Source organism: Diospyros lotus, chromosome 2 (assembly GCF_014633365.1).
Source record: "Diospyros lotus cultivar Yz01 chromosome 2, ASM1463336v1, whole genome shotgun sequence".
In the NCBI taxonomy this organism is placed as follows: domain Eukaryota; kingdom Viridiplantae; phylum Streptophyta; class Magnoliopsida; order Ericales; family Ebenaceae; genus Diospyros; species Diospyros lotus.
Window position 1 is genome coordinate 46,890,127 of NC_068339.1, and position 27,823 is coordinate 46,917,949.

The window sequence follows — 27,823 nt, forward strand, 5'->3', positions numbered from 1 at the left end:
AAACCACAATCAAACCATCAAACACACAAATAAACACAAAAGTTTTACATGAAAAAATCAAATTGAAAAAATTATGGACAAAAAGAACAGAATATCACTATTATGATATTACTACTATAACAGTAATATAGTTGCTACCAATTTCAGGATATTAGATACTTATTTTTAAATCTACCAGTACTCATCTATATATATATACAAAAAATGAGTTAAACAAATCCATATTCTAATTAAAAGATGAAAATAAAAAATTGATGAGCCGCAAAAATAATTTTCAATTATAGATATATATATCCTAATCACAGTTAAATTTAGATTATGGATCACAATATCACCTCTAGCTAGGATGATTAAATAATTACCTGATTTTACTATATCTTAGTCACAAACCACGATTATTTCAATCACATCTTAATTATCATTATCTCAAAATGAGTTAGTGGTGATTATCATTGTGAGTACCTTAATAACAATTTCATCACTATTATCTCAAGGCATACATCAATGTCCTAGCAAAAATAACGGGTCATAATTGGTGTTCGTCAACAGTAGTAGTTGAAAGAGTCTTAGTCCACTGGCACTGTGATGAGTCTTCAGCATGATAAACCGAATTTGAAGCTTTAGGGCCTCCATCTATCTATCTCATTTCAGTTCTGGAGGGCAAATTGATGGCAAATTCTAATTCAGACTACTCGTCTCTGCTTGTGTTACTTTTGTTGGGCTTACAAGCCGTGCCAATGGGTGGCCAAAGGGTAGTTGATGTTGGGTTGATTGTTGAGGCGGAAACCATTGTTGGGAAGATGGCCAAGACATGCTTGTCCATGGGACTTGAAGATTTCTATAGGGATCACACAAATTATACCACAAGGCTTGCTCTTCGTGCTAGAGATTCAAAGAGTGATGTTATTGAGGCTGCATCAGCTGGTAATTACTTTTATTCAGTATTAATGCTAGAGATTCAAAGATGTTTATTGGACCAGCTTTCTTTTACATATACACAGCTTCCAACTCTGCTCTCTGTTGCTACATACATACATATATATGTGTGTGTGTGTGTGTGCGCGCGCGCGTGCGTGTGTGCCTGTGTGTGTTTGTGTCTCTATGCATAAATATATTAATTTATGCCAAACCCAACTTTTTAATTATGATATTTTTTTTTCAGAAAAATTGGATATATATTTGCTCTAGAAATCATATCAAATCAATTTGTTCATATTTATGTAATTAGTTGTTGTTTAGCATAACATTTGTTTGATATTTTAAGTCATATAATATGAATTCTGTTGTATTTTTCATACATGCACAGCTGTAGATTTACTCAAGAATGTGGGAGTACAAGCAATACTAAGTTCACAATCATCCACACTGGCAGATTTTGTGATCGATATAGGCAACAAAACTCAAGTCCCTATAATTTCTCAAGCAACCAGTCCTTCTCTATCACCAAAAAAATATCCTTACTTCATTCGAGCAGCGCCTGTTGTGTATGCTCAAGTTGGAGCCTTGGCATCTATAATCAAGGCCTTTAACTGGAGGGAGATAGTGTTAATCTATGAGGGTAGCTCTTATGGCAGTGGGATAGTTCCTTATTTAACAGATGCTATGCTATCAATCAACATTAAAGTTCAATATCAAAGTGTCATTTCTCTTTTGGCCACAGATGATCATATCCTTCAACAACTCTACAAACTCCAAACCATGCATACTAGAGTTTTTGTGGTGCATATGTTCTTACCTCTTGCTTCTCGACTCTTTTTGAAGGCAAAAGAAGTTGGAATGATGAGCCAAGGATATGTTTGGATTACAACAGATGTTATTACAAGTTTTTTAGATTCTATGGATCCCACAGGTACAGGAACAATGCAAGGTGTACTAGGTGTCAAGTCTTATGTTCCAATGTCCGAAAAGCTTCACAAGTTTAAGAAAAGATGGAGAAAGAGGTTTTTTCAAGAGAATCCAGATATAGGACTTGAATGTGAACTAAATGTACATGGCTTGTGGGCGTATAGTAGTATCAAAGCATTAGCAATGGCAGTGGAAAAAACACAAATTTCAATACCAAAATTCAAGAAGCCTGATGCTAATGGAGAGAAGTTGATTGACTTAGATGCAATTGGAACCTCAGAAATGGGACCAATGCTCCTTCAGTCAATCCGAAACTTGAGATTCATCGACTTATGTGGTGAATTCAATCTAGTTGATGGAGAGTTACAATCATCCACCTTTCAAATAGTCAATGTGATTGGAAAACGGGGTGTGGAAATTGGTTTCTGGACTCCAAAATATGGGATATCGAAGGATCTAATGCCAAGAATCAAGGATTTGTATACAACTAACAAAGAAGATCTCAAGTCTGTCATTTGGCCTGGTGAATCTAATATAGTGCCTAAAGGTTGGGAAATGCCAACAAGGGAAAAAAAGTTGAGGGTTGGCGTTCCTGTTAAAAGTGGATTTTATGAGTTCATAAAAGTGGAAAAAGATCCTCAAACTGACATTATCATTCCCAGTGGTTTTTGTGTAGATGTGTTTAAAGAAGTCATGGACCATTATCTCCCTTATGTTATCCCATATGAGTTTATTGCCTTTGAAGGAAGTTATGATGACCTAGTTTATCAAGTTGCGCTCAATGTAAGTAACCCAAATTCTAACTCTTAATTCATACTTATTGCTTAACTTTTAGTTGCAAATTATATGCTATTTCATTAGACCCTGTAGTTTATTCTAAGAGACTAAGTTTGTTTGTTCATACATGCAGAAGTTTGATGTTGTTGTAGGGGACATAACCATCTTAGCAAATAGATCCAACTTTGTTGATTTTACATTGCCTTTCACTGAATCTGGGGTGGCAATGATCGTTACAATTGAGGATGATGAAAGCAAGAATGCATGGATTTTTATGAGACCATTAACAATGGATTTATGGTTAACAACTGGGGCATTCTTCATCTTCATTGGCTTTGTGGTATGGGTTCTTGAGCATCGAGTGAATGAAGAATTCAGAGGCCCACCACACCAGCAAGTTGGAATAATATTTTGGTTCTCTTTCTCCACTCTAATGTTTGCACATAGTAAGTTTCTTATTTATATCTCTCTCTCAAATTTAAGAAACATATAATATGTAACATTGGTAAGTTCCAACATATCCTCTCTTATGCTAGGGTTACACTCAAAATCAATAATCAAAATATAGCATGCAATTTGAAAGGCCTAGTAATAACTATGAAAGTATAAAATATTCTAAAATAGGAATTTATTTGCTTTCTTGTTTTGAGCAGAGGAGAAGGTAGTCAATAATTTATCAAGAGGAGTTGTAGTTGTGTGGGTGTTCGTGGTGTTGGTGGTGACATCAAGTTATACTGCAAACTTAACATCAATGCTAACTGTTCAGAAACTACAACCTACTATCACAGATCTCAAGGATATCATAAAACAGAAGGGGGAGTATGTAGGGTACCCAAAGGGATCTTTTGTTGGTGACTTTTTGAACAGTTTGAACTGTGATCCTTCCAAGTTTAAGACTTACACGAGTTTACAAAAGTACGATGAAGCCCTTTCCAAAGGAAGTAATAATGGAGGGGTTGTTGCAATTGTTGATGAGCTCCCTTATTTGAGGCTCTTTCTTTCCAAATATTGTGGAAAGTATACTATGGTAGGACCAATTTACAAGACTGCAGGCTTTGGCTTTGTGAGTCTCTCTCTCTCACACACACACACACTCACTGTTAAAATTACTTCTTCATGATTATGACATCTTTTGCTTGATCTCGACATATAGGCATTTACAAAGGGATCTCCCTTTGTACCTGATGTTTCAAGAGCGATCTTGAAGGTAACAGAGGGAGAAAATATGAGCAGAATTCTAGCTCAATGGTTTGGCAAAAAGCAAGATTGCACAGAGCAAAATGGCGCCATTGTAGTTACCTCTGGAAGTCTTACAATCGATAGTTTCAAAGGTCTCTTTCTCATGGCTGGCACATCTTCACTTTTTGCTCTCATCATGTTCTCATCTAACTTCCTATACGACAACAAAGATATTCTATCCTCCAATCACTCAATTAGGCAAAAGGTTGCTACAATTGTCAAGAGCTTTGATCAACGTACGTAAAGATGCATGGCTCATCTATTGGATCTAAAAAACCAATTGCCATATAGTTGAAGGGATGAAAGTTAAGCATGCTTTTCCCTCAAGAAGAGGGATTAAATTTCCACTACAAAACCTAGTACACCAGTTCATGATAGCATATATATGAACTGTATAAACTAATAATGAACCAATATGAACAACATTCTCTTTCTTGTTTCAATAAATTAAGTTAGACTTAATTGCATGATAGTCGACATATTGTGTGTTTATTGATAGTATGAACTATATACGATCTATTGATCTATCCTAACTATTGATAAGTGACAAACGATCCTCCCTAGCTTGTAGTTAGTAATTGTCTAGATGTAGATCAATCCTAACTATATATGGTCCTTATTTTACTTATAGCACAGTTTCGTGCGTGCCCGGTCCTAAGTTGCGTTCGACCCTTAATTATGTTCATTTCCTCTCTCGACAAATTAGAAAGCCCTGTGGGGTAATTTATCCATATCGTTTCGGTTGAAGGGTCTTATGTAATAGATAAATGATTACAAACTTCCCTTTCAAATCGCAATTACCGGGACATGATGAATTTTATGGATCCTATTTGTGTGTTGTAGCATAAATTTGTGCCTTGGGGTGATGTGTGATCATTTTCTCTGGACGTGATTCCTATTTGTGCTGTCACATAAATTTGTGCCTTTGGTGATGTTAAGCCCTTGTGGTCATTTTCTCTCTTAGAAAAATTAATTGTTAAAATTAACATAATATTGATACATATATATTTTTTTTATACAATAAATAAATGATTAAAAATCAATCAAACAAATATGATTTGCCACAAAATTAATATTCTAATGATTACAAAATATTATATATATGTGATAGTCTAATGGTTACAAAATATTATCTCTTGCACAAAGAAGAGAAAGAATTTGGATTCACATACAAATGAAAAAAAATCTAAATATAGAATACTAAGAATTTTCTTGTAAATGGGGTGGAAGAATATATAGAGAATAGAAGATATATCTTACTTTTATGAATTTATAGATTTTTTTATAAATAATAATATTCAGTTCAAAAGTGAAATGAAACAACACGAGCATCCCAAATTAAACCTTTCAATTGTCCTTTGTGAGAATTGGTACAATATAACTCCCCCTATCCCCCCCCCCAAAAAAAAAAAAATGTATTTCATGTTTGTGCATTTCATGGTGTTTGAGTGATGGTGTTGGCTAGAGAGTGTTTTGTATAGACGTTTTAGTTTTATCTATACATATCTCTTTTACTTAAAAAAAAAAAAAAATTGAAGACCAAACTGATTACTTACCAGATCAAACTGTCATAGTAATCTATCCATAAATTATTAAATTTTGTCCCTTTTATATGAATTAAATATATATATATATAAATTTAAGTAAAATTAACAATAGTTTAACAAAATAATTCAACTTCAAATACACACACGTAGACTTTGCTTCTTGATCTGGATCGAGTTGGACTAAAAACCAAAAATTAGAATGTTTCGAATTAAAAATCAACCTGATATTTTCAATTTATCGTACGTATTTTTTGATCTAGATCGAGTTACACTAAAAGCCAAAATTTATTATATTTCAAGTTAAACCAAAATTTATAAGCCCCTAAATTCACGCAAATTTATTCAAATTAAGTACCTATTCATTCAAATTAATTAAGAGTCCATCCTACATGTCTATTCATTGCTGACTTCTACGTCACTTCCCTTAAAATGAGCTGTCCAAGACTGGTAGTCTTGAAATTTTCTTCTCAATGGAAATTATTGACAATTTATATTTACAAAAAAAGTACATATTATAACGATAATATTACATTATAGCACTAGTCTTTGTTAGATTATAGAAGTTCTAACACCTTATTAGAAGATATAGGATATTTAGAATAATGATTAAAAAAGTATTTAATATTAATTAATGTGTCTTACTTCACACTTAGGAGTGAAAATGAGTCGAGTTGAGCTGGGTTCGGCTCTACAAATTTTATCACAAGTTCAAGTTCAATCTCGAGTTTGAATTGAGTCTGGAAACTTGGCTCAAACTCGAGCTCAATTAGCATAGTTTGAGCTCGAGCTAATCAAGTTTTATTTAAAAAAAAAAATTAACAAACTGATGTATAATAAAAATAAATATCAATCTGATAATCAACAAATATAGCTAAATGAACCTAATTTGATAATCAACAAATTAACATCGACGTGATAATTAAATAATAATATTTTTATAAATTACAATAAACATAATATTATTTACCATACAAAAAGATAATCAAATTATTTGTCTAGTTATTTTCAAAATACAAACAGAATCAAAATTACAACACAATAAAAATATTTTCAATTCAACTTTAAATTAGTTGCTTCAAATATCAACCTATAATTTGAAATTATAATGTGAATCAATAATCATAATTATATATCAAATCACATATATCAACCTACAAATATCAATGCATCAAAACCTTCCAAGAATCTCATACCTTGTTTTGTTTTATGTGCCAGAGGAATTAACTATTCAGTTATTCAATTAATATTATTCCATCATATATTCGAGTAAGACAAATATATAATCGATTAATCACTTAAATATTTAGGTTTTACTTAATTAAAAAAATATCAGTAGAGTACAATATTTTTTAGTTGTTACTCAACTAAACATTTCCTTACTCGATTAAAATAATAATTATTCTATTAAACTCATGATACATTAGTTGATTAATTTTTAAGTCACAACAAATCTTTTTATCAATACATTATTATTATGATATTATTATAATAAATTAAAGTTTGATAATTTTATGTTAAATATATTTTTATAAAATTATAAATAATTTTATTAATGTATTTGTAAACAAGCCTATTTACGAGCCAACTCATGAGCCTCTACTCAAGTCAACTCACGATCCTATAAGCGAGTTAATTCACGAGCCCCTATTCGAAACAGCTCATGAGCCTATAATCAAGCCAGCTCATTAGCCTTTATTCGAGTCAACTAGCGAGCTAACGACACTACAACAAATTTTGGTTTTCTCTACGAAATTTTTCGTAGTTAAAAATTCAAATTTTGTAGCAGAAATCAATAACTACGAAATTTTATTCGTAGCATGAATCGTAACCAAAGGCTTGTAACTAATAGTATTTAGTGACTATTTAAGGTTTCATAGAGAATAATACACTTTTCGCTACAATTAAAGAAACCTAGAGAAAGTATTAATTTTCTACTACGACATATATTATAGCTAATTGTGCCGATCTTCGTAGGTGATGACGCTGATTTTCATAGTTAGTGATGCCAATTTTCGTAGCAGATAACACAACATTTTCTACGAATGACAAATTATAGAGAAAACACTTGTAATACCCCGAGAACCCAATGTCAAATCTAATAAATGACTTTAGAGAAACTAGTATATATATCGAAGATAGTAAGAAATGAAACAACACCAGTTAAATACATTTTGGGTTAAATGTGGATAAAAAACTCTCGGGTTAAACATGTTTGAGTTAGGGTAGCTCAAGGATGGGTGACCCTTGGGAAGTTCGCGTAAGCCCATCAAGGTAAGTTGATCCGATTTTTCCTATCGTTCGATGTGGGATGTTATAACACTTATTTTTAACCAATGTTCTAAAAATCGGGCTAGGCGCTAGGCGGCCGCTGGCCGCCCCGAAATTGCCCTAGTCGAGCCTCCTAGGGGCCGGCCCAAGTAATCGGCTGGCTTGGGCGCCTAGGCGGCGCCTAATCGACCAGCGTGCCTAGGGCTTTTTTTCGGTTTAAATATCAACTTTTAGGGCTTTTTTTGCTAAATCATAAATCTAACCTATTAGCGTCTCCCCCTCTTCACTCTCGTCTCACCTCAACGCCGCCAAGCTTCATTGGCCCGCCAGTAGCTCACCGTCGTCGCTGCATCCAGCTCCATCCTCGCCGCCAAGTTTCATCGTCACCGCCTCTTCTCCGTCGCGTCCTCCTCTTCCTCGTTGCCTCAGCATCGTCGCCTCCGCCCTCGTCCTCGCCATTGAGCTCCATCTCCGCCGCGGCAAGGTCCATCTCCATCCACTCATAACCCTCCTCTCTCTCTCTCTCTCTCTCTCTCTCTCTCTCTCTCTGTTTTGCGTTTGCTGCGTTGCTGCATTTCTGATTTCGTTTTTATGTTTTTTATTTTTTATTTTATTTCATTTTTCTTTTCTATTTATATATAATTATTAGATTTATATTTAGTTTTTATTATTAATTATATATATTCTATAATATTTCTAAAAAAATTGCTGCTTGCTTATCGTATATTGATGTTTTTATTATTGATTATATTTCTGTTTTTATTATATTGTAAAACATAAATTATTTTGCTATTTTATTATCTTAATTTGAATCATTTGATTATTTTATAGCCATGAATCATGATATGTTATTGTTATTTTGAATACTAAGTAAGGTTATTCGTTATATATAGGTTTCTATTGCAAGTTTTTTCAATTAAATTAAAAATGTCAGATGGGACTCGAAGTACGGGAGCATCGTCTGATGCAGTTTCGATTTTTAAAAGGAAATCCAATGATATTGGATGGGAGTATGGAATGTTAATTGATCCGAAGAATATGGATAAAGTTAAATGTAAGTTGTGTGGTAAAATTATATCTGGCAGAGTTTACAGAATAAAAGAACACATAGGTCATATTTTCGGAAATGTTTCTACGTGTCCAAAATCTTCTCCGGATGATCAAGCTAAATGCAAGAATGCTATTGCCAAGGCAAAGAGTAAGAAGAAAAATAAGAAGAATGAGGAAGATTTGATGAGATCTTCTGTTAATATTTCTGAAGGGGGGATGATGAAGATGAATTGAAAGAGTTAGATAGCAAAAAAATGCCCCATACTCTTAGCCCTATGGATAAGTTTGCAATCTCCATCAGTCCTGAAACTTGTTTGACGAAAAGGCAACAAAATATCAATGAAGCACTCTTTAAAGAAAGAACACAGACTGTTCGTGAGTATTGTGCTAGATGGGTGTATGAAGTTGGTATTCTTTTCAATGCTATAGATCATGATAGGTTCAAATTGTTTGTTGAGGCGGTTGGTCAATTTGGCCCGGGCTTCAAACCTCCCAGTCAATACCAGTTGAGAGAACCGTTGTTAAAGGGAGAAGTGGATAGAACTAAAGAATTACTAAAGAAGCATGAAGAAGAGTAGGCACAAAATGGGTGCTCCATTATGACAGATGCTTGGACAGACAGAAAAAGGAGGAGCATCATGAACCTATGTGTTAATTCTAATGCAGGTACTGTTTTTTTGTCTTTCAAAAAGTCTTCAGACGAAGCACATACAAGTGAACTCATTTTTGAATATGTGGACAAGTGCATTGAGCAAGTTGGCCCACAAAATGTCATCCAAGTAATAACAGACAATGCTGCCAACAATATGGGAGCAACAAAATTATTGAAATTAAAGAGGCCAAATATCTTTTGGACATTATGTGCTACTCACACTATCAATTTGATGCTTGAAAGTATTGGAAAACTACCGAAGTTTAAAAAGTCATTGATCAGGCCAAGAGTTTAACGATCTTCATTTATGCACACCATAAGACATTGTCCTTAATGAGATCATTTACAAATAAGAGGGATATTGTGAGATCGGGAGTCACTAGATTCGCTTTTTCTTTCCTTACTTTGCAAAGTTTGATGGAGAAAAAAGCTCAAATGAAGACAATGTTTACTAGCTCTGAATGGGATGAGTGCAAATGGTCAAAGACTGTTAAAGGGAAAGCAACATATGCTACTGTGATGAGCATTACTTTTTGGAATGGTGTGAATTTATGCCTCAAGGTTTTTGCTCCTTTGGTGAAGGTACTTCGAATTGTTGATGTAGATAAAAAGCCTTCTATGGGCTTTTTATATGGAGAGCTTAAGCATGCAAAGGAAGCTATTAAGTAGGCCCTAAATAATATTGAGAAGAACTATTAGCCTATTATTGAGATTATTGAAGCAAGGGTGAAAGATAGGCTAGATAGTCCACTACATTTTGCGGCTTACCTTTTGAATCCCTATTACTTTTTTAAGGATATGGGTATAAAACTTGATCATGAAGTCATGGATGGATTTTTTAACTGTGTGGAGATGTTTTATGATTCCAATGGTGAATTGCAAGGTCATGTTGTAAATATTGAGTTGCCAAAATATACTTATAAAGAAGGAACTTTTGGAAAATCGTGGGCAACTCAAGGGTGTGCAGAAAATGATGACAATTATAATCCAAGTATAAATTTTATTTAATCATTTTCTTAACTTCTATTGTGTATAAGTTTATTTACTTTATACTTGTTTGACCTATGTAGTTAAATGGTGGATAACTTATGGAAATCACACTCCAAACTTGCAACGAATGGCGATAAGGATCCTATCATTAACTAGTAGTTCGTCTGGTTGTGAAAGAAATTGGAGCACTTTTGAAGGGGTTAGTGTATACTTTAAAACGTTTTTAATACTTTAATTTCATTATTCCTATCATTTAAAGACTTAAAGTGATATTACTTTTATTTTATTTATGTAGATACATACGAATAAAAGAAATAGACTGGATGTGCATCGATTGAACAATCTTGTCTATGTCCAATTTAATGCAAAACTGATGAACAAGCAAAAGAGAGAGAAGGAAAGAAATGTTGATGTGCTACTTGCTAGTGATGCCACAATGCACAAGGATGGATTGTTAAAGGAGGAGATGATGAAGAAATTGATCTTGGTATGGGGCTTACTTGGGAAGTGGTTGGTGAAGCATCTGGAGCAGATGAGATGCTTCAACCTCGAAGAAGTTCTAGGATGAGAGAGCTTCATGAAGATGATTTCCAATCAGAAGAAGAATAAGATGAGCAAGAGCTCAATGAATTTGATTTTGAATCTGATGAAGATCATGTATTAGAAGAATATGGAGAGGAAGAAGTCTAATTAGATAGTTAGATATTTAAATTCTTCAAGTATGGTTTATGTTGCATTATTGTTGCTTTTATCTTATTGAACCTAGAACTGATCTACAACAATTTATTTTCCCATGCTTAATTCTATATTTCACTTGTCATTCTATTATTGTTATATTTTTGGTTTATGTTGCATTATTAATACTTTTTAACTTTGATTGAATTGAAAATAACATCAAATTACATCACAAAATTTAAAAAACAAGAAAAAAATAGCAATTTTTCTAGGCCCTGCCTAGGCGCCCTAGGCACTAGGCCCCAGCTTAGCGCCCGACTAGCGCCTAGCGCCTTTTAGAACACTGTTTTTAACTATATCAAATCGTAACTAATCATACTAATTTTTTTAGCAAATTGATTCACATACCAATTTTTGTAGTAAATTTTCGTAATAGTGCGAGCCAAACTTTAACTATGATTTAACTCCGACTTTTAATCATACCAATTTTTAACTACGATTTCACTTTTTGTTGTAATGCGAGCCAAACTTTACTTAACTCAAATTCAGCTCGTTTACAAATCGAGCTTCAAATTAAGTTGGGCTCAAACTCGTTTTGTTTATCTTAACAAATGAATTCGAACGAACTTTTATTAAGGTAAGCTCAAATGGCTCGACTCATTTGCACCACCCCTATTCAAGGCCTATTTCGAAAAAAGATTAAATTCAATAATAAATACGTTCAAAAAAGTTTAAAAAATAAAAGAGAAAATTATGAAAAACTAGGAGACCCCTTCATATAAATCTCTTGGAAACCCACTCTTTAAGCATGGTCTTTGTCAAAATATGTGCCAACTAATTTTCGAAACTAAAGCTTTGAAAGCCAAAACAAATGGTTTGGAAAAATGAAGTAATCTCTAAAGATCTTTAGGTACACAAAAACTTTTATACAAATTACCTAAATACTTCTTTACTTTTTTTTATAAGCATCAAAGAGCTAATTTGGGACACCCTTACCCCCCCCCCCCCTCTCCCCCCCCCCCCCCCCCTAGCTTGGGACACCCCCCCCCCCAAATGTATTTCATGTTATTCCTTTAAAGTGATTTAATTTGAAAATTGAAGACCAAACTGATGACTTACCAGATCAAGATTGACATAATAATCTCATCTATAAATTAATTTTGTCCCTTTTTATATGAATTTAAATATATATATATATATAAATCTAAGTAAAATTAATAATAATTTAACAAAATAATTCAACTTTAATTATATACATACTCGTAGACCTTGCCTCTTGGTCCGGACCCAGTTGGATTAAAAATAAAAAGAGTATGTTTCGAATTAAAAATCGACATGATATTTTCAATTTATCGTACGTATTTTTTGGTCTAGACTAAGTTGGACCTAAAACCGATATTTTCAATTTATCGTACGTATTTTTTGGTCTAGACTAAGTTGGACCTAAAACCAAAATTTATTATGTTTGAAGTAGACCAAAATTTACACGCCCCGCCACTGGTCTCACGCAAATTTATTCAAATTAAGTACCTATTCATTCAAATTAATTAAGTAAGAGTCCATCCTACATGTCTATTCATTGCTGACTCTTCCCTTAAAATGAGCTGTCCAAGACTGGTAGTTTTGAAATTTTCTACTCAATGGAAATTATTGACAATTTATATTTACAAAAAAGTACATATTATAACGATAATATTACATTGCAGCACTAGTCTTCTTCTTGTTAGATGATGCAAGTTCTAACATCTTATCTTATTAGAAGATATACGATATTTAAAATAATGATTAAAAGAGTATTTATATTAATTAATGTGTCTTACATTATGGTTAGGGATGCAATTGAGTCAATCGACAAATTTTATCATAAGCTCGAGCTCAAGCTCGAGTTTGAATCGAGCCTGGAAACTTGGCTCAAGCCAGAGCTCGATTAGCATAGCCCAAACTCGAGCTCGAGCTGGAATTTATCAGGTTTTATTTATAAAAAAAAATTTAATAAATTAATATACAATAAAAATAAACAACAATCTGATAATCAATAAATATATCTAAATAAACCCAACCTGATAATCAACAAATATAACATCGACGTGATAATTAAGTAATAATAATTTCACAAATTACAATAAACATAATATCATTTACCGTATAAAAAGATAATCAAATTATTTGTCTAGTTGTTTTCAAAATACAAATATAATCAAAATTACAACACAACAAAGATTTTTTTAATTCAACTTCAAATTAGTTGCTTCAAATATTAACTTGTAATTTGAAATTGTAATATTAATCAATAATCATAATAATATATCAAATCACATATATCAACCTACATATATCAACTCATCAAAAGCTTTCAAGAATCACATACCTTGTTTTGTTTTATGTGCTAGAGAAATTAATTATTCAGTTATTTAATTAATATTATTCTGTCATATATTCGAGTTAGACAAGTATATAAACAATTAATCACTTAAATGTTTAGGTTTTACTTAATTAAAAAAAATTATTAGAGTACAATATTTATTAGTTGTTACACAACTAAAAATTTTCTTACTCGATTAAAATAATAATTATTCTATTAAACTCATGACACATTAGTTGATTAATTTTTAAGTCACAACAAATCTTTTTATCAACACATTCTTATTATGATATTATTATAATAAATTAAAGTTTCATAATTTTATGTTAAATATATTTTTATAAAATTATAAATAATTTTATTAATGTATCTGTAAACAAACATATTTACGAGCCAGCTTGCGAACCTCTACTCAAACTAGCTCACGAGTCTATAAGCGAGTTAACTCGCGACCCTCTATTTGAAATAGCTCATGAGCCTATAATTGAACCAGCTCATTAGCCTTTATTCGATCAAGCTCATTAGCCTTTATTTGAGCTAACTCGCCAGCTAACGACATTATAACAAAGAGCTAGCTTGAGAGACACCTCACGCCCCTAACTGTGTTTTATCTTATAGTCTCCCGAACACCTGCAGTCACTCAAAAACTTAAAGACGATTCTCTCCCGACTATAAATTTAGTGTTGTATATATCTTGGCAACAACAAATATATTTATGCACACGTGTACATTTATATGATGCCTCGACAAATCAACAACAATTATCAAGACAACTTGGTATAATAACATGAAATTTGGCCAAACCCATAATTTAACTCTTATTCTTTCACCTTTTTTTTTTGCATGGTTAGTTGAACTTTTTGTTATTCAATTACACACCTAAACAATGCATTTTCGAATAATTTAGCTCATATAGTTTGACCTTTTTTCATGTAACAATCTGAACTTTTTATTATTTCAATAACTCTCTTGAACCATGTATTTTCAAGTCAATTGCACACCTCAAAAATACAATTGGTAAGTCAAATGTATTTTCATTGTTTCAATAGCATTTTTGAGCTATGCAATTAACTAAAAAATCCATGATCTAGAAGTGTAATAAAAATAACAAAAAATTTAGATTGTCATACTAAAAAAATTATCAAAGTATAAAATTAAATTACTTAAAAATGTATTGTCTAAAAATATAATCAAAACAATAAAAAAATTTAAATAACAACATACAAAAAAAAAAAAAAAAAGCGTAAAAATCCATCGTGACCGTTGTTTAGTGATCAGATTCTTATAGGTTTGCCAATTAAATTTCCTTAGAAATTAGTGGTCAGATTCTTGAGAAGGAAGATCAATTTGTCCACCAATGAATCTATTACCAACGACTTGGTCAAATTAATATATATTTAATTTGAAGAAAATCCATCGTGACCGTTGTTTAGTGATCAGAGCCGAGAATAGTCAGTCTTGCGTGATTGAATTGAATATATATACTACTAACTAACTGTGAAGGACTCACAAGTACCAACTATTCCATTCTTCTAGTTAGTTTGACATATATATAGTGGCCAAATCAACTGATATATATATATATATATATATAGTAAGGTAAGTGCTTTGCTTTGTGTATATATATGTGTGTGTGTGATACATGCACTTGAAGCGATTGCTCTTTCCCAGTTACAGGGACACCAAATAAAAATAACTCGGGAGCTATTATGGTGGCCAAATTACTAGAATACTCTTCTTCCCAGTTGCTTCTTTTACTCTTTTTGATCATCAGCTTTCAGTACATTGTGCCACTGCTGGGTGGTGGCGGCGGTGGCCGGAATGGCAGTGCTTCTGCGGCTGCGGCGGTGGAGGTTGATGTAGGGTTGATTCTTGACGCAGACACCATTTTTGGGAAGATAGCCAATACATGCATATCCATGGGGCTTGAGGATTTCTACGCCTCTCACCCCAATTATTCCACAAGGCTGCTTCTCCACCACAGAGATTCCAAGGGCGATGTTGTTCAGGCTGCTTCTGCCGGTAAGTACTTTATTCATTCATTCCTTCGGTCATTGCTTTGATCTACTTCCATGTTCTACAACATATACATATTTGAATGTTTTATAATAATTTATTTATATAGGGAACTTTTCAGCAAAAACTGTATATATGTGATGCTGTAATTAAATAGTTGTTGATTAGTAAAAAAAAAAAAAAAATTAATATTTCTAGCATATATATGTGACTTGAAATTTATTTAACTTTTTGTGGACGAGCAGCTATAGACTTGTTGAAGAATGTTCAAGTATCGGCAATATTAGGTCCGCAAGCATCTACACAAGCAAATTTCGTAATTGATATAGGCAACAAAACTCAAGTCCCCATAATTTCTACAGCTACCAGTCCTTCTTTATCGCCAAAAGAGAATCCATACTTCATTCGAGCAGCACTAATTGGGTCCTATCAAGTTAAACCCGTCGCATCAATAGTTAATGCCTTTGGCTGGAGGGAAATAGTGTTGATCTATGAGGATAGCTCTTATGGGAATGGGATAGTTCCTCATTTAACCGACGCTCTACTCTTAGTCAACGCCCAAGTTCGACATCGAAGTGTCATTTCGATCTCAGCCACGGATGACCACATTCTTCAAGAACTCTATAAGCTTCAAACCATGCAGACTAAGGTTTTTGTGCTACACATGTCTTTATCTCTCGCTTCTCGAGTTTTCTTGAAGGCAAAAGATGTTGGAATGATGAGCAAAGGATATGTTTGGATCACAACAGATGTTGTTACAAGCTTTATAGATTCTATGGATTCCACAGTTATAGAGTCTATGCAAGGTGTAATAGGTGTCAAACCTTACGTTCCAAGGTCTAATGAGCTCGACAAGTTTAAGAAAAGATGGAGAAAGAGATTTCTTCAAGAGAATCCAGACATAGATTATGAGTATAATTTAAATGTATTTGGCTTGTGGGCATATAGTAGCGTCAAGGCATTGGCAATGGCAATGGAGAAAGTGAAAATTGTAGAACCAAAATTCAAGGAAACAAACGCTAATGTGGAGAACTTAACAGACCTGGTTGCAATTGGGACTTCAGAAATGGGACCACGGCTTCTTCAATCAATTCGAAATATGACATTTAAAGACTTGAGTGGTGAATTCAACCTAGTCAATGGAGAGTTACAATCATCAACCTTTCAAATAGTCAACGTGAACGGCAAACAAGACAGGGAAATTGGATTCTGGACTCCAAAATATGGGATATTGAAGGACTTAAGACCAAGAAATATTAAGGACAGTTACACAACCAATAAAGATGATCTTCGGATTATCATATGGCCTGGAGAATCTGATATAGTGCCTAAAGGTTGGGAAATACCAACAAGTACAAAAAAGAAGTTGAGGGTTGGTGTTCCTTCTAAATGTGGGTTTGAAGAGTTCATAAAAGTGGAAACGAATCCTCAGACTAATGCTATCACTGTCACTGGTTTTTGCGCCCTTGTGTTTGAAGAAGTAATGAATCATTATCTCCCATATTATATCCCTTATGAATATATTCCCTTCCCCAGTCCAGACAATCCAAATCCGTGTCCGAACTATGATGACCTTGTTCACCAGATTGCTTTAAATGTTCGTAATCAAAATTTTTAACTCAAAATCCCTACTTTCGTAATTTTAGTTAAATCTATGAGACTAAGTAAAGTTTGTGTGTTTGTGCAGAAGTTCGACATAGTTGTGGGTGACATAACCATCGTAGCAAATAGATCTAATTTTGTTGATTTCACATTGCCTTTCACGGAATCTGGCGTGTCAATGATCGTCCCAGTTAAGGATAATGAAAGCAAAGGAGGATGGATTTTCATGAAACCCCTAACAAGGGATTTGTGGTTAACAATTGGGGCATTCTTCATGTTTATTGGCTTTGTAGTATGGGTTCTAGAGCATCGTGTAAACAAAGAATTCAGAGGCCCACCGCTCTACCAAGTTGGAACGATGTTTTGGTTTTCTTTCTCAACTTTTGTGTTTGCCCACAGTAAGTCCCCCTCCCCCCCCCCTCTCTCTCTCTCCCCCTCACCCGATATATATATATATATATCCTAAAATTAGGAAAACAATGTAATAACCTATTAGTTTTCGTGCTAAATAAATAAGGGATCGCTATTTCCTAGTATTTATAATTAGAGTCAATACTGAAAATTGAGTATGCCACTAGCTAGAAAGGCCTAAATGTACATTTTAACAAATTAAGGAACTCACTAGCTTTCATGTTTTTGGCAGGGGAGAAAGTAATCAGCAACTTATCAAGATTTGTAGCAATAGTGTGGATGTTCGTGGTGTTGGTAGTAACGTCAAGCTATACAGCAAGCTTAACATCAATGTTAACTGTGCAGAAACTCCAACCTACAGTCACAGATATTAATGTTCTTATCAAGTCTGGAGAGTATATTGGGTACCAAGAGGGTTCTTTTGTTGGTGGCCTTTTGAAGAGTTCATATAACGATCCACCCAAGCTCAAGACTTATGACACCCTCCAAAAGTTTGACGAAGCCCTTTCAAATGGAAGTAAGAATAACGGAGTTGCTGCAATTGTGGATGAACTCCCTTATTTGAGGCTTTTACTTGCAAAATATTGCAATAAGTATATTATGGTAGGACCAACGTATAAGACTGCAGGCTTTGGCTTCGTAAGTCTCTCCCCCCCCCCCCCCCCCCCCCCCACACACACACACACACTACTAAAACTAATTTCTCATACTTACGTCATCTTTTATTGGTATGTACATGTAGGCATTTGCAAAGGGATCCCCTTTAGTTCCTGAGGTTTCAAGAGCAATCTTAAATGTGACAGAGGGAGAAAAGATGAACAAAATTCTAGAGAAGTTATATGGCAAACAGCAAGATTGCAAAATGCAAGACGACATCGCGACCACCTCTGAAAGCCTTACTCTTGATAGCTTCATGGGGCTTTTCCTCATTGCTTGTGTATCTTCTCTTTTTGCTCTAATCATATTCTTTTGTTGTTTCTTATACGAGAACAAAGACATTCTAACCTCTAATGATTCGATCTGGGAAAAGGTTACTAAGATAGCTAAAAGCTTTGATGAGAAAAAAGATGACCCATCACGCAAACAACTGACAGCAACAAATGAAGGGGCAGCGATCTCGAGAATGGTGAGAACTCAAGTTGTTGAGGGCCCTCAGAGTCCAACCATAAGCATGTTTCATAGTGCTGAAGGAATTTTCTCTCAAGATGAAAGACTTTCCACAACAGAACCTAGTTCACCAAACCAATTCATGACATTGTATTGTTGATACTAATGATCAAATAGGACTTAGTTATACCTGCCTTCTAATTAGCAATACATTAAATAACCTTGATGATAGCATTTGATTGTTGCAATTGATTGTACTGGGAGACAAATTTTTCCACAATTTGGTTCCCCTAATTTTAAGATTATAGATATAGTGGAAGCCAAATTTTCAATCATTTGCTCCTCTATTTTTTTCTTTTTCTTTTTTTTGGTAATTAGTTCATTCTTTTGTGTGCATATCGGCATCTCTAATTGTTAGGGGGTGCACAAAAAAAAAAAAAAAAATGTCTAAACTGAATTGACACAAACTGCCAAACTACGATGTCAGTGGTCGTTTGGATATTCAAAGCATGCATATATGTGGGGCTTGAGGATTTCTATGCCACTCACCCCAATTATTCCACAAGGCTTGTTCTTCACCACAGAGATTCTAAAGGCAATGTTGTTCAGGCTACTTCTGCTGGTAACTACTCCATTCATTCATTACTTTGATATACATCCATGTTCTACGACCTATGCATAATTGAAGGTTTTCTAATTTATATATGGGATTTTCCAAGAAAAACTGCATATTTACGCTGGTGTGATTATTTAGTTGTTGATTAGTAAAAAACAATTGATATTTCTAGTATATGTGACCTGAATTTTGTTTAGCTCTTTGTGTATGAGCAGCTATATATAGACTTGTTGAAGTATGTTCAAGTAAGAGCAATATTACGTCTACAAGCATCTGCATAGGCAAATTTTGTGATTGATATAGGCAAAAAAAACTAAAGTCCTTATAATTTCTCAGGCTACCAGTCCTTCTCTATCGCCAAAAGAGAATCCGTACTTCTTTTGAGTGGCACTAATTATGTTCTCTCAAGTTGAACCGTTGGCATCTATCGCTAATGCCTTTGGTTGGAGGGAGATAGTTTTGATCTACGATGACAGCTCTTTATGGGAATTGGATGGTTCCTCATTTAATCGATGCTCTGCTCTCAATCAACACCCAAGTTCAACATCGAAGTATCATTTCGATCCCAGCCACAAATGATCACATCCTTCAAGAACTCTACAATCTTCAAACCATGTAGGCTAGGGTTTTTGTGCTACACATGTTATTATCTCTTGCTTCTCGAGTTTTCTTACAGGCAAAAGATATTGGATTGATGGGCAAGGGATATGTTTGGATCACGACAGATGGTATTACAAGTTTGCTAGGCGTATCTTATTAGTATAGAAATAATGCAAGGTAATAGATGTCAAGCCTTATGTTCCAAGGTCCAACGAGCTTGAAAAATTCAAGAAAAGATGGAGGAAGAATTTTTTCCAAGAGAACCCAGATATAGAACATGAATGTGAACTAAATGTATATGGCTTGTGGGCATATAGTAGTGCCAAGGCATTAGCATTGGCGATAGAGAAAGCAAGAATTGTATAACCAAGATTCAGGAAATCAAACACCAATTATGGACAAAATTTGATAGACAATTGGCTGCTATTGGAACCTCAAAAATGGGACCAATGCTCTTCAATCAATTCGAAACATGACACTCAATGACTTTAAGTGGTGAATTCAATCTAGTTGATGGAGAGTTACTATCAACAGCTTTTCAAATAGTCAATGGGAATGGAAAACGAGATAAGGAAATTGGATTTGGGACTCCAAAACATGGGATATCAAAGGTGTTGTCGCTCGAACACAACATTGAATTTATAAAGTGGGAATGTCATCGTCAAGCTGCCCAAATTTGCTAGGAAGAAAACAATCGAATGGCGCGGGAAAGTTCCCGCACAAATACTCTCATACTTAAGATGTTAAAAGCTAAAAAGCAGTATTCATATCAATATCAAATACGTTATTTATGGTGGAAAGTAATCTTAAATCTACAAGGATTTGGATTCTTACATGATGTTTATTCTTTTGGAGGAATTGTCAGAAGTCAGAGTTGTCTTAGTTGATGCGTTGCGTGGGACTCTCCATGTACTTGGGGAAACATACTGTCGGCCATCTCACCTTGGAGTGGGCAGGAGACTCTGATCTCTAGGCTATGCGATTATTGCCGGTGAGGGGGGTTGTCTCCACCCTTGCCGCCGTCAAGAGGCCAAAGGCCTCCAATCCTCAATGCGGCCCCAGTGAGGGGGTAGAAGGGGTCTCCAGTCTTTGTCGCCAGCGAAGGGCACAACACAAGAGGCTAAAGGCCTCCACCTACTATGTGTCAGCCGGCAAGGGACGAGAGAGGTCTCTTGCCCTTGCCGATGAGGGGAAGAGAAGTCTCCCGTCGGTCCTTGGGTCTTTACCTACTCTTTCTGGGTTAACCGACGCCTGCTGCGTCAACCCATCTTTTATTTTTCGCTTTTTTTTTTTCTGTTCTTCAATTCTTTCGCCGTATCTTTTATATAGGATATATCATAATGACTTAATGTCAACAAATAAGAATATTTGCACAACCAACAAAGATGATCTCAAGGCCATCGTATGGCCAGGTGAATCTAATATAGTTCCTAAAACTTAGGAAATGCTAACAAGCGACAAAAAATTGAGGATTGGTGTTCTTATTAAAAAATTGACTTTATGAATTTATAAAAGTGAAAAAGAATTCTCAAATTAACATTACTATAGTCATTAATTTTTGTGTGGATGTATTCAAAGAAGCCATGGATCATTCTCTCTCATATGAGTTTATTCTCTTCGAAGGTCCAGATGGTGATATTGTTGAAAGCTATGATGATCTAGTTTTCCAAATTGCTCTCTATATATAATAAAAATTTCTAACCTCGAATCCTTGTTATTGTTAAATTTCTAGTTGCAAATCATATTGAACTTCCTTTTAATTAATTTTTAGTTTAATCTAAGAGACAAAAGTCTATGTTTTTATGCAAAAGTTTGATGTTATTTTGGGTGGCATAATCATTCTAGTGAATAGATTCAATTTTATTGATTTTATATTACCTTTCACAAAATCTAGTGTGGCAATGGTCATTCCAATTAAGGACAATGAGAGAAAGAATGCATGGATTTTCATAAAATCCCTAACATATGTAGTTAACAATTAAATCATTTCAAGCGCCTATTTTTTTTTCTTTTGTATATAATTTCTTTTTTTCTCTTTTATCTTTTGGTTTGGTCCAGTGGGTGATTGTTGCTTTGATCCCCTCCTTTTTTTTGTGGTCCGAGGAATGCCTTGATTTTGTTTATAGTCGCTTCAGTATTTTTTGTTTTTATATTATTCTTACTTAAAAAAAAAAAAAACAATTAAGTCATTCCTCATCTTTATTGGCTTTGTGATATGGATTCTTGAGCATTGTGTGAACAAAGAATTTAAAGAACCAGGGCGCCAACAAGTTGGAATGATATTTTGGTTTTTCTTCTCCACTTTGATGCTTGCCCAACACAAAATAGGAATCATTATGGATAAACACTATGAAGTCATAATAGTGATTAACTATATAGTTATACATTCAAGATTTGTCCTAGTTGTGTGGGTGTCTGTGGTGTTGATAGTGACATCAAGTTATAATACAACAAGCTTAACATCAATATTAACTACAAAAAAATTATATCCCAGAGTCTTGGATATCAATGATGTCATAAAGTATAGGGACTATATTGGGTACCAAGAAGGATCTTTTGTTGGTGGGCTTTTGAAGAGTTTGCATGTTAATCCTTGGACTCATGCTAGTTTGGAAGAGTATGACAAGCCCTTTCTAAAGGGAGTAAGAATGGAGAAGTTGTTGCAATTGTTGATGAGCTTCCTTTTCTAAGGCTTCTACTCTCCAAATATTGTACTATGCATTATGCAACAAGTTATAAGACTCCAGGCTTTGGCTTTCTAACTCTCTCTCTCTCTCTCAAATTACTTTCTCATAAATATGTCATCTTTTGTTGTTCTCTAGATATAGGCATCTCCTCCTGTACCTGATGTTTCAAGAGCCATCTTGAGCATAAAAGAGGGAGAGAAGATGAACAAAATTCTAACTCAATGGTTTGGCAAAGAGCAAGACTGAGCTTGGCAAAATGGCTTGACAGTAAACTCTGGAAGCCTTTCCCTCAATATATAGTTTCAAGGGTCTTTTCCTTGTCGCTGGCATATCTTTCTTTTCTACTCTCATCATATTTATGTCTATCTTCGCATATGAGAACAAATACATTCGAGCCTCCAACCACTCCATTTGGAAAAAGATTGCTACAGTTAATGGCAAAGAAATTCGACAAGCAAAATGATAAGACTCATACGGTGGATCCAAAAACCCAAATGCCACACATGAAGGGATGGTAGTTTCTGCTACATCAACGACAGTTTTCGAAAGCCCTCAAAGTCCAGCCACAAGCATATGTATGTCTCATTAAGCCCATGAAATTTTCTCTCAAGAGGAAGGATTTTCCATTACAAAACTCAGTACACCAATTCAGGATGACCTACAACTTGTATGAGCTAATGAACATGAGTCGAATAATTAATTGTTGTACGTAATTGCATGATACAATCGTTTACTGATTGGTGCTTGCTTGTTACAAGTCCACCAATTCTTCCTGACTATTCAACAGATATATGAATAAATAAGCAAACGACAGGTATGACATAGTCTCTGAATAAGAAGACTAGATTCTTCAATCTCTCCTAAATGGTTCCAGTTGTACCTTGAATCTATTAAACAAGTAGCATTGAGTACACACTGACCCATGTATGCATAAAGAAGGGAATAAGAAGAACAAAGATTCTTCAGTCTACTTGCTTCCCAGTTGTAGTTGGAATTAAATAATATTGAGTACACACTGTACCATACATAGATATGGATGCACACACACGCACACATTGCTAAAACTACTTCCTCGTAATTAATTATGCCATCTTCTTTTGGTATCTACAAGTAGGCATTTGCAAAGGGATCTCCTTTTGTGGCTGATGTTCCGAAAGCATTAATTATGGGGGTAATAGAAGGAGAGAAGATGAACAATATTCTAAATCAATGGTTTGGAGAAGAGCAATGCAAAATTGCCCCCAGCATAATGGCATCATGGTCACCTTGATAGTTTCAAGGGTCTTTTTCGCTTTTCACTTTCTGCTCTCATTATATTCATATTTATCTTCTTACACAAAAGCAAAGACATTCTTGCCTCTAATGACTCATCCTGGCAAAAGGTTGCTACCATGGCTAGTTATCTGCTGCAGTTCTTGATTACCCTCAAACTCCAGCCACAGGCTTTTTCCATAATATTGCTGAAGGGATTCTCTCTCCAAATGAATGGTTTTCTACCAGAGGTTTCAAGTTTGCAATAAATTAGAGCTAGATTTAACTGCATGATAACAATAGTTTATCTGGAAACAATTGTGCATCAACCATCCCATTGATGCTAACTTCCAATTAGTAACATTCTCTGTGGTATGCGATAGAGTTACTAGGCAAGGGTTCAACTCAATTCTAGCATTCTAGCATTAGAAGAAAGTCTATGCATATGCTTAAATAGTTGGTGGAACACAAGATCCTCCCACAAGGAATATGTTATACATGCAATGATTGTCTAATAGCTACAAACAACTATCTATCCCTTACAGGAAGAAGAGAATGAATTTGGATTCACAAACAAATGGGGAAGTTTAACACACACAAGTTTTAGTCAAAGAATGGAAGATATATATGCATTCATAATTTCATATCAATTGATGCAATCAACCTTTACACACTCGAAACACTCCACCAACTAGAAAATGAAAAGAATTTCTAATCTTATGGCCATAAAAAACAGCAATCTACTGATTGGCAGAGTCATGTTAAGGAAACAAAGCCATGGGAGGTGGGGAGGGGAGGAATGAGGGAAAGAGGAAGAAACAAACTAAAAGCTAACTATCAATGCGAGGACTGCTCCATCCATGGGGGAGGTTTTCGATTGTTCTCTAATTTACAGAAGGGAAATAAATGTGAATTAAGAACTCCCATGGGATCTAACGGATGACATTGACTGTGCTGATACAGAAGCAGTGGGGCTGTTAAGGTCCCGATCTCCATTGGCAACTTTAGCTTTTCCACTCAACCTCTCCATTGCATCTTGGCAAGCATCAATAAACCAGTCATCATCCGGAAGTATGCTGCAATAGCCAAATGATATGGGATATTAAACTGAGAATAGCTCAATCGTGTGCCAAATGGTAAATGAAAGATGAATGTATCACATAACAATAAAATCTTCCATAACTACTCAGCAGAAAAAACACAGAAAAACTGTTGACCCAACCAAGAGATCAAAACAAGCCTAAGATATCAGGGCCAAGCCTAACTACAGAAAGGGCTCAGCCCAAGAAGATTCAAACCCATCAAAAAAGCCCAACCCAATGGAATTTGGCATAAGAAGAATGGCTGAACGTCAAGGCACAGAATCCAAGCCCATTAGGGTTCTCAGAGATTCATGCCACAACTTTCTCCACTGGCGGCAGAACGGGGATGGGCAGTGTCTGCCACCAGTGCAGCAATGTCAGAAAAGAAAGATAGTTGGGAAGTGCCAGAATGGAAAGAGAAAAGGAGATGAAGGAAAGGGGCGTTGGCCGAAAAGGTGGTTACAAGCAGGTGACAAGGTGGTAATTGAACAAATGAAAGAGAAATGGCTAGTTACTAGACATCAGGGGTTCTACCAGAGAGGTAGAGAAGAGCAGAGAGATAGAGAGTATACGTGTGTGTGAGTGAAGAGACACAAAGACGAAGAAAGGAGAATGGAGAACCATTAAATCTTTTTTGTATGAAATGTAAACGAAGCTATCCATAATATCATCTGTAGAATGTCACATATAGCTAATCAGAGAAACAGAGAAATGTATATAATAACTTCATGCCAGTTTGATTAGTCAGAAGAAAAATAAATTCATCAAAGAAGATAAAAGGTCACAGCATCCTGTCAGTATGCAGATGACCACATGTCAATATCTTACATCAGACAAAAAAAGAAACAGAAACAACTTTACACATATTGAAGTTGAAAGCTAACTAACCGATAAGAGTTTCCATAAACAAACAAGAAAAGGATATATAACTTCATGCCAGTTTTACTTATCAAAAAACACACCCCCGCGCCAAGGGGGGGCGTGTTGGAAGTTTTTAGTTCCGTGCTAATCCAGGATGAAAAATCATTAACAAGAACAACAACCAAACATGCTGGAAAACCAGAAGCTGGCGGATCTAGGATTTTTTTTTTTTTGGTGGGGGGGTGTTTATTATAGTAGCATGGCTTATCATATTTTTAATTGAATAACTAAATTCTTTCTTATATTATATTCTAAGCAATGTTAAAACTTTTTAAACTAAAGATGAATATTTTTTGAATAAATTTCTCTGACAAAATATAATGGCAATGTTGATGCTTAATAAAGTCTTTTCGTATGTATATTCTACATATATTGTTTTCCTTATTCAGAAAATAATCTAAAATTTTAATTATTAATAAATGATTATCTTTCAAGTTTATCTTAACTCAAGTTTTTTTAAAAAAAAAAAAAAAAAACTAATTTTATCATCTGACTATCAAATTTTAAAAATATGAAACTTGATCAAACATTGCTTTCCACTTAAGAAACTTGCCTATTATAACCAATAAAAAATCAAACTTTTAACTTAAAAATATATGTACAGTTCAAAGGTGATAATTATTCATTTATGATTTTGTCTTTTTTAGTTACTCATAACTTTTAATTTGCCCTACGTTATATATTTAAGGGGTCAATTTTGAAAAGTTCTTCAAATATTATAGCATGTGTGTATGTTTGTAAACTTGAGGGGAGCAAAACTTAACTTCAGAGGGGGCAATTTGGAAAGATTTTTCAAATATTATAGCATAAGTGTAATTTTTGCACCCCCGCGCATATATGCCATTGTAAGATGACTTGGGAAAAAAAATATGGGCTGCATACCTGTATGGATCCATCCCTGTTGCGGCAAATGCTGCAATTGCTTTAGATATTATCTCATTGACAATTCGGTTCAAATTCCGAGATAAGTAACGCCCATGCGAAGCAAAGCAGGAAACAAACTTCATATCCAAACAGAACTGTACATGAACCAACAGGTAAATGAAATTCAGTTCAATCATCTGTGTAAAATACAACTACTATGAAAAAATAAGTACAGATTTTACAAACCTGCTGAAGACCAAGAGGACCTAATGGCCTTGGCCCTTCCTCAATATCATCCCAAAAGCTTTGGTCTTCTGAAAGCCATAGGATTACCGTTTCTGTAAGTCTCATCAACAGCAAGGTAGCAAATCTTTCCCTGCCCACAAACATGTCTGCTGCTACACTAGCCATTCTGTTAAGCTTTACATAAAGTTCCTAAACAATAATAACAACAATAACAAAGTAAGAACTCACAATTAAAAGACCCATAAAACAAGAAAATAAAGTGTCAGTGCTGAGGGATCATATTGGGTGGTCCTGCAATAATCTCAATCAACATGCACATCTTCTTTCCAGCCACAAGATTGGCAGCTGAGACCACAATATATAGTTATAGTCCCCTGATATTAAACTGCCTATATACTTAATTTTGTCTGGTATAAGATGAGTTTTTCTTTTCTCTGTTCCACCTGCTCCCCATCATTCATAGTAGTCATTTCTAGAAGGAAACTAAATATAACTAAAAGAAATTAACAATGACCTAGTGAGGATTTGTAATACTAAATAACTGCTTGTAGGAAGTAAATGTAATACGCCACTACTACCATGGTGATTGCATGCCTTAACTGAACAAAAAGAGAGTACATGCACAAGCATACCATAAATTCATGGTAGGCAAGTTGTGTATTTCACAACTAAGAGATTATTAAATAATAGATCTTCCATGGCCATGCAAATTGTCTGCCTAAGCATTAGATAACCAATTTAAGAGGTTATCTGACATCACAAATACACATCACTAACAATTTGATCATCTTGTACTCTGATGCACGAATAGCATCTCTTCTTACATTCTGATCTCCCATTATAGCCTCTCCCCCATAATTACTTTAATCTGACTTGAGCTCATCATTTCACACATCCCTTCAAAAAAATCAGCATGTCACAGTTCAAAGAAAGTCCATGTGTCCTAGGTTCCATCAAAACAAAAATAAGAACTCCTGGAAACAAAAGACCATGTTGGAGAATTTTTGTGCATGAA

At 34.5% G+C, this 27,823-nt stretch overlaps 3 protein-coding genes across 4 annotated transcripts in view; 2 read left to right on the forward strand and 1 right to left on the reverse strand.

Annotated features, from left to right (window-relative positions):
• Positions 1 to 647: 647 nt before the first annotated feature.
• Positions 648 to 4,371, forward strand: LOC127794373 (glutamate receptor 2.7-like). Its single transcript, XM_052325402.1, has 5 exons — positions 648 to 924; positions 1,307 to 2,628; positions 2,756 to 3,068; positions 3,276 to 3,685; positions 3,776 to 4,371. Exons 1-5 carry the CDS (start codon positions 669 to 671, stop codon positions 4,103 to 4,105), a joined length of 2,631 nt encoding a protein of 876 aa, XP_052181362.1. The 5' UTR covers positions 648 to 668; the 3' UTR covers positions 4,106 to 4,371.
• A 10,743-nt stretch (positions 4,372 to 15,114) lies between these two features.
• Positions 15,115 to 18,857, forward strand: LOC127794371 (glutamate receptor 2.9-like). Its single transcript, XM_052325398.1, has 5 exons — positions 15,115 to 15,427; positions 15,667 to 17,018; positions 17,109 to 17,421; positions 17,667 to 18,073; positions 18,177 to 18,857. The coding sequence occupies exons 1-5, from the start codon at positions 15,115 to 15,117 to the stop codon at positions 18,699 to 18,701; spliced, it is 2,910 nt and encodes a 969-aa protein (XP_052181358.1). The 3' UTR covers positions 18,702 to 18,857.
• A 5,439-nt stretch (positions 18,858 to 24,296) lies between these two features.
• The window catches only part of LOC127794483 (exocyst complex component EXO84B), a 28,721-nt gene continuing 25,194 nt past the window's right edge, over positions 24,297 to 27,823 (reverse strand). For both annotated transcript variants that reach the window (XM_052325611.1, XM_052325612.1), the window contains 3 exons: positions 26,809 to 26,997; positions 26,581 to 26,717; positions 24,297 to 24,771 (listed from right to left, as the gene is read on the reverse strand). In XM_052325611.1, coding sequence (XP_052181571.1) covers positions 24,609 to 24,771; positions 26,581 to 26,717; positions 26,809 to 26,997 — 489 coding nt within the window. In that variant the 3' untranslated portion in view covers positions 24,297 to 24,608. The remainder of the gene's footprint in view (positions 24,772 to 26,580; positions 26,718 to 26,808; positions 26,998 to 27,823) is intronic.